Source organism: Perna viridis, chromosome 6, assembly GCF_037379345.1.
Source record: "Perna viridis isolate PV_CMFRI_1.1 ecotype Kerala chromosome 6, ASM3737934v1, whole genome shotgun sequence".
Taxonomy (NCBI): Eukaryota; Metazoa; Mollusca; class Bivalvia; order Mytilida; family Mytilidae; genus Perna; species Perna viridis.
This window is the reverse complement of record NC_142450.1, coordinates 43,998,952-44,011,162: the sequence shown is the minus strand read 5'-3', so window position 1 is coordinate 44,011,162 and position 12,211 is coordinate 43,998,952. Positions and strand designations below refer to the sequence as shown.

The window sequence follows — 12,211 nt, the reverse complement described above, 5'->3', positions numbered from 1 at the left end:
AGTCGTGTAATATTCATATATTTGTTGATGTTACAAATAGTGCATTTACTATTCTGATATTCGAACAGAAGAGTTATAAAACAAATATACATTTCGGGTTATTACGCGTCAATGGATGTTAATTAGATATCTCATACATTCTACACTAATTATTATGTCCATTTGTATCATAAGAATATTATTTCACACGTCAATTCTCCACGTGTATACCAAATAACATGACATAGAAAACAGTTAAAAGAGCAGGTAAATATTTACCACCTTGCCCATGTTAGGACAATTCAATTTTTTCTGTATTACTAAAAAGTCATACGTCAAGTATTCATTTTCTATATTATCTATTTACTACATGATTTTGATTTCACCTTAGTGCAAGTGTATTTTTTCTTATTACCAATAGTTATGAATTAAACAAATATGCTCTTAAAATAAGTCGTTAACATGTCAACAAAACAACAGATTAAGACGAAAGAATTAGATTTATAGGCAGAGTTATAAATTAAAATCACATATTATTATTATTATATTAAAAAAACATATTCAACACCACTTGAGTTTTACAAACACTAATATAATTAAAACACTTTAAAGCGTTTTTGTTTTCATTATCGTATAGCACGAATTATGGGCGGACGGACAAACGAACGTGTGGAGAGGGTACACCGCCAATGGACAAGTGTATGAAAAGATAAGAATCAAGGAACTTAATTCAAACTTATTGAGTATGATATGTATAGAACACGATTCAGATGGGATGGTAGATAATTTGTCCCTTTTTTTTTTACAATAAGACAATATGAAGGAGTAGGATTGCTGCTGTGCTCTTTTGGTATTGGTTGTTTTGTTTAATTCCTTGTTTTCACCTCCCCCCTCTAAATATTTAATATATTATTTGGACAGATATATTTAAGTGCATCATTTTTACATCCATCCGTCTTTAAGATTTATCTTACATTTTATATTAAATATCGATATACGTGCGTTAATGGATGTTAATTAGGTGTTTTATCTTAGCTTTTTATCAAGTCAATTACCATTAATAATAAATTAAATATTTACAATACATTTGTCAATGCTTCTAATAAACGTGTCATCCATTTAATTTTATCTTTTAAACTGTAAAACCGATAAAACGAAAAAAATATCAAGACATAGTTCAACAAAGGGGAGACAATAATGCAAAAATGATTTTTTTTCTTTTGAATGAGGAAATAATCTAAAGTTTGTTTCGCTGGGGTATAAGGATATCCAAATGCAAAATAAAAAAAGTCAGTAAAAAACTGGGTATACAATCAGGAAGCAAAACTTTTTAAGCAACTCCAAAACAAAATAAATCCTGGAATATGTGCATTGGTACGGCTAATTAAGAAAATTCTGGATACTCAAGGTCATGTTATTATCAGTTTTTAACCTGATAATTTAACAACAAATGCTGTGAAGTAACATAGATGGAGATCAACAAACAAGACGCTGACGAAATAAGTACACAAACCTCTAATAAATGCTGATCAGTATTAAGTTGGGCATTTTGAAAAAGTCAATATAGCGCTAGAGAGCTTAAGCTGTAAGTTGCTTTGATGGAAACCTCATAGACAAAAGCGCATCGTGATTAAAAACTAAACGGTACGGAATGAAAATTCTTTGCGTTTGTCGTTTTGCAATAGTGCTAGTATTATTTAACCTTCAATTTCTAAGAAAAAAACTATCAGGATATGGAAAAGACATTGCAGAATCTGTATTGTCCACATCTTTTTTTTTATCTTTATTGCTTTCTTTTGTATGGTCGTATTTGGGATATTCTACGCTTCGTTGGTTTCTCACAAACTACCTAACACATGCATGATATAAGGTTTTCAGAATTATAAAAAAAAACAAAAATATTTGGTGATTAGTTCCTGGTCCTATCAGTCATATCTTTTCAGACTTTGCTTGATTATTTTTTTTTTTCATTTTTTTTTTCAATTAATTTCAAATAAATCACAAGCAAACCTAGATTTTTTGCCTTTGCTTTCACAAAACATATAGAGACAAAATATTCGTAATTTGTAGATATATCTGATCTAATTTCATGCACTTGTATATTCCTTTTGTAAATCTAATCCTTGGTATGTTTAAATGCCTCTTTGTCGTTCAGAAAAATCCTTGGTCATCGTGCTGATTCAAATTAAAATTCAACCAGATATAATCGCTCTAAGGGAGCAACAACGCTTTGATCGAAATGAAAAAGAAACCTGTGCACGAATAAAGAGATTGTATAATAATCAGATAGATACCAATTGCAAAGTCCATGACACTGCATGATTACACAGTTCATTATCAATATTTATAATCAAATTATTAAAATAAAAACTTTCTTTGTGGTATATTATGTAACTTTCAATATTGTACGTATAAATCAAAATCAATTATTTCACCATAAAAATCACTTACTGATCTAGTATCGGCGGGTGTTTCTAGAAAAGCAGAGGACTCTTACCCTATCGGTGCACCTGGTCCATGCTCCCAGTTTTTAGTGGAGTCCGAGTTGCTCATTTACTTTTGTTACTTTGTATGTATGATTTTAGTTACTTTATGTTCTTTGTTGTGTGTGTCAGTTTTCCATGTCTGGTGTTTGTCCCTGGATTACATTCTTTTGATTACCGCTATAACCTTGGTTCCCTTGATTACTCTTTCGTACTCATATCAAGGAAATATTTTCTCGTAATAAGAAGTACAAATAAACTACGAATTTTACCTAAAAGTTTGCCTTAATTGTTGACGAAAAATTTTTAATTCGTAATTGTACATAATTCACAAAGAGCAAAACACAACATTTTTAATAAGTCAAGAAAAATTGAAATATAATACTTTAAAATGAGTTTACCCAGGAAAAAAAAACAGCGAATTACATATATCGGAAGAAAAAACGAAACATATCGAGTTAAAATATAAAAACTGAAAACATGGTTATGTTGTTCCCGTATGGTAGGTATCCTTGCATACTGAGGACGACGTTTTCTGTTGACATGCTTACTTTTAGGGAAAAAAAATAACCGTGTCAATATACTGTACTAAATATGATTATTTAAGATTAAAGAAACCTAACTCTGCCTCTTTGAAATAGCGACATACAACCGTTACCAAGGTTTTAAATAGTACACCCATTTTTAAATGGATACAAAAAGGGAGAAGAAATTATAACCACCAACCTTGATTCTTTGGAATCGAGTAAAATCTAGATCTTTTTGTAGATAATTAATACATGTAGTTAAGTCAAATCAGTATTCAACTCTTTAAGGTATACTTGATAATCAAAACTTTGTTAAATTGGCATTTGATTTAGCGAAGTTATGTAGCAAATTATTAAACTGATAAAACCTAGGCAGTAATCAAATAGTCCGTATAACAAAGAAAAATTTCAAGGTGAAACCCGAAAAGGTGGAAACCATGGCAATGGACCTGGTTTGGTGCAGGTATTTTCAGGTATTATAGCGCAGTAACACCCCCCCCCCCCCGGTTCCTTTACAATTCATTATTTCCGGGAAGGATACAAAGTCTTTGATATAAATGTTATCTATCCACTTTGTAGTTGAACTGCACGATACTTGACAGTTGATTTGTTATCTAAGGACATGTTTGTAGACTAGAAGGTTTACATACTTGTTTGCATCCTAAAACTTAGACTATAGATACTTTTAAAGGTCGATATGATTTGAAGAAAGGCGACAGCTTTAACGGTTTTGTTTACTGTCCGTAAAACAATTCTGCGCACTATACGCACTTGACAGAATTATTACACGATTGCTATGAGTACCATATAGAATAACAATTGAAAACAATTGTGGCACCAACACAAGGGCTCATTTCCGTCTTCCAGTATGAAACAATTTTAATTGATTGTATGCATATTTTAACTCGATATGTTTCGTTTTTTTCTTCCGATATATGTAATTCGCTGTTTTTTTCTGGGTAAACTCATTTTAAAGTATTGTATTTCAATTTTTATTGACTTATTAAAACTGTTGTGTTTTGCTCTTTGTGAATTATGTACAATTACGAATTAAAAACTTTTCGTCAACAATTAAGGCAAACTTTTAGGTAAAGTTTTACACATAGTTTCAGGCATAAACTATTTATTTTATATGCATACCGTATAGAACAAACATATCAAGGGTCACAAATGGTCATGTTCAAAATGTAATGTTGATTAAAATGGTAAGAGGAGAAGTCCACTATTATCTGAATTTCAAGAGAACATCATCTTCTGATCCAGATGCTTTTATAACGAAATCTAAAAAAAAACATGTTTTTAAGTATCGGTTAGAGAACAGATTTAATGATGAGTCGTCATGAAAGTTCCATCATTCCACGACATACTTTTATTATTTGTGTTGACTATTACACATTTTGTTTTATTATCTACTTAATCGCCAGACAAAATAGTTATAATAATAAGCATGGTCGGCATTAATGTTGATGGCAAAAGTTGTCTTATACATGATTTAATCCTAACCTATCTTTGTCACTTATATTTTAGGTTTTAGATATTTCTTTGCAAAGTTCAATCTTACAGTAATAATCTATTTTTCCATTTAATTCGGTTTTAATTATTTTTTTTATATCGTACTTGGTGGAGGCTATATAAATACTATCCAAACAAATATACAGAAAGAACTCTAATCTTTTAATTAAAATGGAACGTTGATACCTAATGTCAGAACAACCTTGCAAGCCACTTATTGTATCAATATATGACAGCATCAAAAATTAATTTTCAATTGAAACAGCACATGTTTTTTTATACTAATTGTAGTTCACCATGGGGTAGAACAACGGACTGTTACTCTAAGTTTAAGAGTTTGTTGCCACTTTTTTTTCATCTACTAAATTTGATTCATTAAATTTGAATTGACGCACTCGTTTTCATCAATTAAAAAATATCGATGTGCAATTGCTTAGGCACAAATTGCATATTGTTTTATCACGAGTGAGCACGTTGTGTCCCTTTGTTTTATTGTTAACTTATTTTGCTGTTCTATTGTTGACTTGTTTTACATTTAATTTTTTACAATTTTTGTAAAGCAATATTTATATTTGTACTTATTAATTTTGAATATCTTTAATCAAGTCAAATAATAATCTTTCATTTTTCTATTTTATTTAAAACATATAAAATATTGCTCGAAATCTAATATACTGTATTCCTGGGGTAGACTGTCCTGATAACAAAACTTGTAATAAAACGGTATTATAATATTCTTCGTTGAAAACTTACTGGATGACTTTGCAGTAGAAGAATTTCAATTAAATCACTCTTTACAAAGTCCTTTGTGTGAAATTTGCGGGTAGCAGACTGGGTTTAATCGCCACTTCGTCTTCGTGTGCCTTTTTGATATGACAATGCACAAATTTTGTACTTAAATCTCTGTTAAAGTTAAAACTTCGGTGCAAATTGATATACCATCAGGACAAAACCATTTTATATACGACAGTTATTTAACTTGCTGTTAAAATAGTTTTTAGGGTCTGTTATATGCTTCTTGACTTCCATTCATGATGATTTCTATTGAATATAATTTCACATCCGTAGTTCACCCATATTACAACCTATTAGGTTTTATTCGTAGGCCGAAATTCCTCCAATCTGACCAATAGAGGGTATCTCTATTTCAAATATTTATTATTATGCATGGCTCGACTACATAACTTGATACAGTACGTTTTCAAAGACTACCTCGGCCCTCTTAGTATGATATAATGACATTTTTGTGATAATATAAACATTATCCAATAGAAGCATTACAAATGTTACATAAATAGTACATGTATATGTAATTAATACGATGTATGAAAATGAAAATTTGCAAGGAAGGACCGGTCGAACAATCAACAAAAGATATCAAAATACAAAATATCAATGTTACTGTTTCAACCATTGGGAGTCTTACAACAACAGTGGAGTGTCCGTTTATATGTATGTTAACACGTGACAAAGATAAATATTCGATCTACATGGGGAACGTATTCATTAAAGGTTTGTTTCATAAGTTTTATTTGGCGACATCATACTTCCTCTAGTATGAACTTAATACTATCGTGTAGACAATTGTCATATTATGGCACCAGTTATAAGGGTATGATGTTAAATGTACTTATCCCCTTACAGAATTAACACCCACAATAAATAGGCTTTCACCTACCACAAGTATTAAGTAGGTTTCACCATATCAGTTAGTGGAAAAACATACCACTGTCTGCATGTTTTTTTTTCGTATTTCCAAATCGAGGTGGATCAGATTAGAACTTAAATAGAGTAATTTAACACAGACTTTTGGGAGTGCGTTTATTGAAAAGAAGAGCTTAAATTATTAGTATGTTGGCTCAGATACAACTACCAAGGTGCAATCCTCTAACTCATTAACACAAGTACGATATTTAGGTACCCTTATATCTCTCATTTACGGTTCAGTTTGTCGCAAAAAAATAAAAGCATTTTTGTATTTTTTCAAATAATTTTTGCCAATTGTTTTGGAGGCTAAAATCTAAACTTTGTTTTTATTAAAGAATATAAATGGAAACCTTACCAAATGCTCGACCTAGAATTATTGATATTTTGATAGTGAGTTTAACTTTTCTATATTTTTGTTTAGATTCAGATTATACATACGTTCGAAAGGATGTTTCAGAAAACCAAATAAAGATAGTCGATTTATTTACATATTAACATTTTTTTTAACTTTTATTTAATCTTACTTTTTTCATTTGAACCACATCTAATATGACAATTTATACCAGGATTGGTTAATTGATTGTTGTTTTTTAATGCCGTTTCGGTGACTAAGGCCATAACACGGCAAGAACATTTTTATAATCATGAAGCATTTAAAAAGAGATCAAAGTCCGATCATAAAACAATTCATTAAAACGTGTAAAAAGGTATATAAAAGAGTAATCAAGGGAACCAAGATTCTAGCGGAAATCAAAAGAATGTAACCCTGGGATAAAGACTAGACATGGAAAACAGGCAATCACACAAAGTAACTAACATGATACATACAAAGTAACAAAAGTAAATGAGCAACTCGGACTCCACTAAAAACTAGGAGATTTAAGAAATAAAAAAGGTAGATTTAATAAATAAAAGATCATTTTAAGAAAACTTAAAAACTTTTTAAAAAAAATCAAAAACATATCCAATTTTATTGAATAAACCAATTTTTTGCAACAACATTTACACCAGGAAGATATTTTTTCTCTGGTGTATGTATAATTGTTGTTTAAGATAACAGTGAGTGTGTGTGAAACTATACAAGACAAAGATATTTTAACTTCTTAAGTTTTGTTTCAAAGTTATTTTATGGACAATATGATAAGTTATTATCAGCTTCACAGGGTACTTTATTAAAGCATTCCACATTCTTTCAGAACCTTTGTCTGGTCAATCGTTGAACTGAAGATTCCACAATATCTATAAAAACAAATTCATACACGTTGATAAACTCTAACAAAGTCAGGTGCAATGTACCTGTAAATCTCTCAGGTGTTGAAGTGCTGTGCGTGGTAATGTCGGAATTGTTCAAGCGATTACGAACTTAGCACGGTATAAAACAGGTATCAACGTCAGACAGATATCAGTATTACAGTCAAACTTTAAACTTTAAACATGGGAATAGAAAACGTTGATGATAGAATTACTTTGGCTTTAAATACTCTGAAACAAGAAATGGTGAGATAAATACTATTATACTTTAGTGATTTAATTTCTATTTAATTAACAAAAGTATACTGTACAAATATTTAAAATGAAATAAAATATAATTCATGCAAATTTTTTTCATCAGGATTATTGTAAAAAAATCGATTATTATACACAATATCAAGTGTATATTGTTGCCTTTTAATTTGTATCTTTCAGATGGATCTACGAAGCCAGGATGTTCAATTGATGAAACAACTACTGAATATAAACACAACTATAAAAAACCTAACATATAAATCTGGATCAAAGAAACACTCAGATATAAAATTAAATCAGCAAAGACGACATGTTAGAAGTTGTATACTACCTATATCATCGACCACAGAAGTGTTCAATCGGAATAGCCTTAGTGTGTCGTCATTGAATGACTCTGGATCTTACTCCAAAAGTTTAGAGGGTGAGCTTTTGTATAATAATTTTGTTTTTTGTTTTTTTGTTTTTTTTTTGTTTTGTTTTGTTTTTTTTGGGGGGGGGTCCATTTTGAAAATATGTTTGAAGCCAAACTTTTAACAGGGAACTATCAACGAATCTCACATTACATTTCTACTGGGTTTTACTGCTTGGAAGAACTGATGTTTTACGTTAAAATTAATTGAACTCATTTTACATTTTACTAAATATAGTGTTATTGTTTTATAGGATCAATGTGTTCTGTAGATTCAAGTGATTATTCCGAAAGTGACTATGACTCATGTCCTTGCTCTCCACAGCTGTCACGACAACCGTCATTATCAACTGTAAAACACCCCGATTTATGTGATGAGGACCTGTTGAAAACCAACATTCGTGTCTGGAAACTCTCAAAGTCAGAACTGTCTGTTTGAATTTAAATATGCTTCAAAAGCTATGACAGACATTTCTTACTGTTTCCTAAGAAACTGCAAAGAATTACAATCGCATTGTTGCAACTGTAATTCGTGAAAGGAAAACAATAAAGACAGAAAGTAGAAAGTTCGTGAAATGACAAGATTTCAGACAACGCAATGAACACTAAAAATCTGAACTGGAAGCATATTTCAGACTGTTGATATGATATTATACTAACCAAAGAACTGTTATCATCGATAAAAAAAACTGTCAATATGAACGTAATTGTATAAAATGAATAATTCATTGTTTCCGTAAAGGAAAGACGTTTGATATTTAGTGTATTTATGTATAAAATGTCATCATTACAATATGTGTTGTTTGTGATTGGCATTGCATTGTATTTTTACTTGACGTTTGCCATTGAATACAATTATTGAATTTGTTACGTAATAAAAATTAACAACAACTCTGACTTAGCTTTTTACTTATTTTACTTTGTAATCAAAACGGTTAATAGTTTTGTGGAACTTTGTTTAAAATACTGTCTAGTATTTTTGTTAGCTAAAAACCCAATAATATAGGATATAGGAAATTTGAACATGATACTTACACTGATGATCGGTGAAGTAATATATCGTAACGAATACGATTAAATAAAGAAGATTTTGTTAGAGTTTTATTGTTTTTCTCTTCTTTTTCTTGTGCCATGAGGTTTCATTCACAAAAAAATGTAGTTGAAGATATGAAAGTACACGTATCAATGAGTCTATGAATCGAAATAAAATAATCAAATACAATTGTGTCGAATAAGAGGGTTTTTCAATTAAATTATTGCGATGCTACTTTTTCTTCGTACCTTCAATAACACACATTGTCAGCTATAATTAGGGGTATACATATGATTTAACTGAGGCGCTACGAAATTACTAAGAAGTCTAGCACTAAGCACACAACAATAATTTAAGTTATGTTGAACCACAATAGTACATTTAATAATTAAAACGACAAGATACCGAATCAATAAGAACAAAAAAGGTCAAATGCGTAGAAGACTTATCTTTTTTAATTATAAAATAAATTCTAATAAGCGTATAAAACCAACAGACTGATGTGTGCCTGTCTGCGCATTGTCTGAAAAAAATTATGTCAAGTTAGTAGTAAGTTGTCATACTAGGAACAATTAATGTATGTGTAACCAAACATGATTGGAATATATTATGGACTAACCTAATGTCAAATGTGTAGTACTTGATAGAAATTTTATACAATCCCGTTTGAAGATAAAAGCAAGAAAGACCATGATTAGAATGAGAAACATAATATCTATAATTTTGCGACAAAGACTAGACCAAGAAAATGGACAGAAAAACAAATAGGCTAAATTAATACACTGTGTTTGTAGTTACAGTTCATGTTTGACCTTACATTACATGGAGAGGGTTAAGGACTTTCAAAGGTAGTTCAACCTAGCCGCAGATTTTACGCGCCTCTTCACACTCAGGAATTCAGGAGATTGTTTTTTAGTTTGTTTTGGAAGAATTATCATCGTTCTGTTACCGTGGATTTTATTACTTTTGTTTTCGGAGCCTTTCAGAAGTTTACTTAAAGATATGTTTACACTCTTGTTGAAGACCTTTTTGGAAATCCCTGAAAGTATTTACTATTTTGTATTAAGGTTATACGCTGGTGCATTTATTACGTTTTGCGGATCGTTACGTTACGGTGTATCCGTCTGCACCATGAAAACGTGTCATAGTTTTCCTTTCCTTTTTATCTACACTGTACTTGAATTTTTATGAGCTTACCCTACCGGTGCACCTGGTCCATGCTCTCAGTTTTTAGTGGAGTCAGAGTTGCTAATTTACTATTGTTACTTGGTATTTATTATTTTTGGCTATTTTATGTTCTTTACTCTGTGTGTGTGTTTTCCATGTCTGGTCTTTTTCCCTAGATTACATTCTTTTGATTTCCGCTAGAATATTGGTTCCCTTGATTACTCTTTCACAATTATCATTCTTTTTCTAAACAAGAACTAAGGAATTAATAAGCAAAATGGACTCCACTAACAACTTGGTATACACCAGGTGCATCGGTAGGATGAGCCTATGCTTTTCTCTTACTTGTTATGACGAGATATCAGAAAAAAATACTTGTGCATTAAGTTCTTGATAAATCCTCTCTTGCAACTGACAAATAGGCGCGAAATAAATAAACATCAACCTATTAGGAGCATTTGAATCAAGCACATCTTTAAATTTATAAATACAGTATCACTATGTCTATCCCCTATGTAAAATGTAAATGTAATCTTTACGCTTAAGTGGTGTATCCTATATTTATATCATTTGCAAACAAATATATCCTGCAATTTCACTTCTTCCGAGCAAAGTTAAAAATTATTTTAAAAAGTGACAAAAATGTGGAAAAAGTAAACTTAGATATTCCTCTGATGAAAACAAATATGTAATAGCTATGTTTTTTATGGTTGTAAAATTTGTTGGTGCAACTTCATTATGTATAGGCAATTATAAGAATGGATAAATAAAGCCTTAGTTATTGGTTTAATGTTTAGGTGGCATGAGAAAAAAACTGACTTTGCTTTTTTACATCTTTTAACATGATTAATTTTTTTATTGAGGAAAATAATGTCAGTTGTGCATTTGAAATAATCCCACAATATTATGTCTTTCATTCTATATTAAAATACATAGTGATAATCTGGGTGCGAGCTTGTGGGTGGGGTTTTTTTTATTTTTTATTATTTTCTTTTAATGGTTGGTTCTGGCACCGTATACACTATGTACTTAAGGTTTTTGTTCTCTTGGTAGTATTACATTATAGATACCTAATTAAGGAGTGGTTTAATTAACATATTTGTAAACTCCCACTATAATTGTCATGTGCATTAAATAATACCAACGTCATATTTGTCAGACATTTGTTTATATTTCCAAAATTATATTGAATGTAAAACATTGACTTACCTATCGACCTTAATAATCAGATTAGAAAACAATTAATGGTATGTTAAAAGGAAGACAAATATGTAGTGAATGAACAGTGTAGTAGACACACGACGATATAAAAGTAGGCTCATCAAGACAATTTCTTTCCTCTCCCTCTCTCTCTCTCTCTCTCTCTCTCTCTCTCTCTCTCTCTCTCTCTCTGTGACCAAAAGTATTGTCACGTGGAAATATGTTTTTAATCATTAAAATATATTTTTATATCCTATTACCATTTCTTTTTTCGCAAAACAAATCACAACGTTTCCTACAAGTTAATTTTCAAGAGTCTTATTGTGTCCGTCTGTTTAATTTGAACCGATGAAGCGTGGTTGTAACCTATCATCTTTGTCATAAAGAATTAGAACCCGACTGTTCGGAAGTATCATAGTTGCTAGCGTTGTTTTTGTGCCTGAGTTACTTTTTATCATACGTTCAAACCATATTTCCTTGAAATGTTATGACCCACAGTTTTATTGTTACATAAGAAAAATATGAAATTTAATATATTTCAGGATTTGAAAGTTTTTTGTTTTTTGCTTTTTGTCTTTTTCAGATAACGAAATAAGCTATAAATTGATATGTTAATATCTTATGTGCATGACAATAATCATATTTTGTAAGCCCCGTGCTCTAATCATAATTGTATCTAAATCTCGTT

The 12,211-nt window shown here is 30.5% G+C and overlaps 1 protein-coding gene across 2 annotated transcripts; it reads left to right on the top strand.

The window, feature by feature from the left end:
• Positions 1 to 5,887: 5,887 nt before the first annotated feature.
• Positions 5,888 to 9,020, top strand: LOC148615168 (uncharacterized). 2 transcript variants are annotated; one of them, XM_088589819.1, is made up of 3 exons: positions 5,888 to 6,013; positions 7,895 to 8,135; positions 8,378 to 9,020. In XM_088589819.1, the coding sequence occupies exons 2-3, from the start codon at positions 7,895 to 7,897 to the stop codon at positions 8,560 to 8,562; spliced, it is 426 nt and encodes a 141-aa protein (XP_088445945.1). In that variant the 5' UTR covers positions 5,888 to 6,013; the 3' UTR covers positions 8,563 to 9,020. The 2 variants fall into 2 exon arrangements, with proteins under 2 accessions (XP_088445945.1, XP_088445944.1); XM_088589818.1 differs by lacking the exon at positions 5,888 to 6,013 and adding an exon at positions 7,548 to 7,705.
• The last annotated feature ends 3,191 nt before the right edge of the window (positions 9,021 to 12,211 follow it).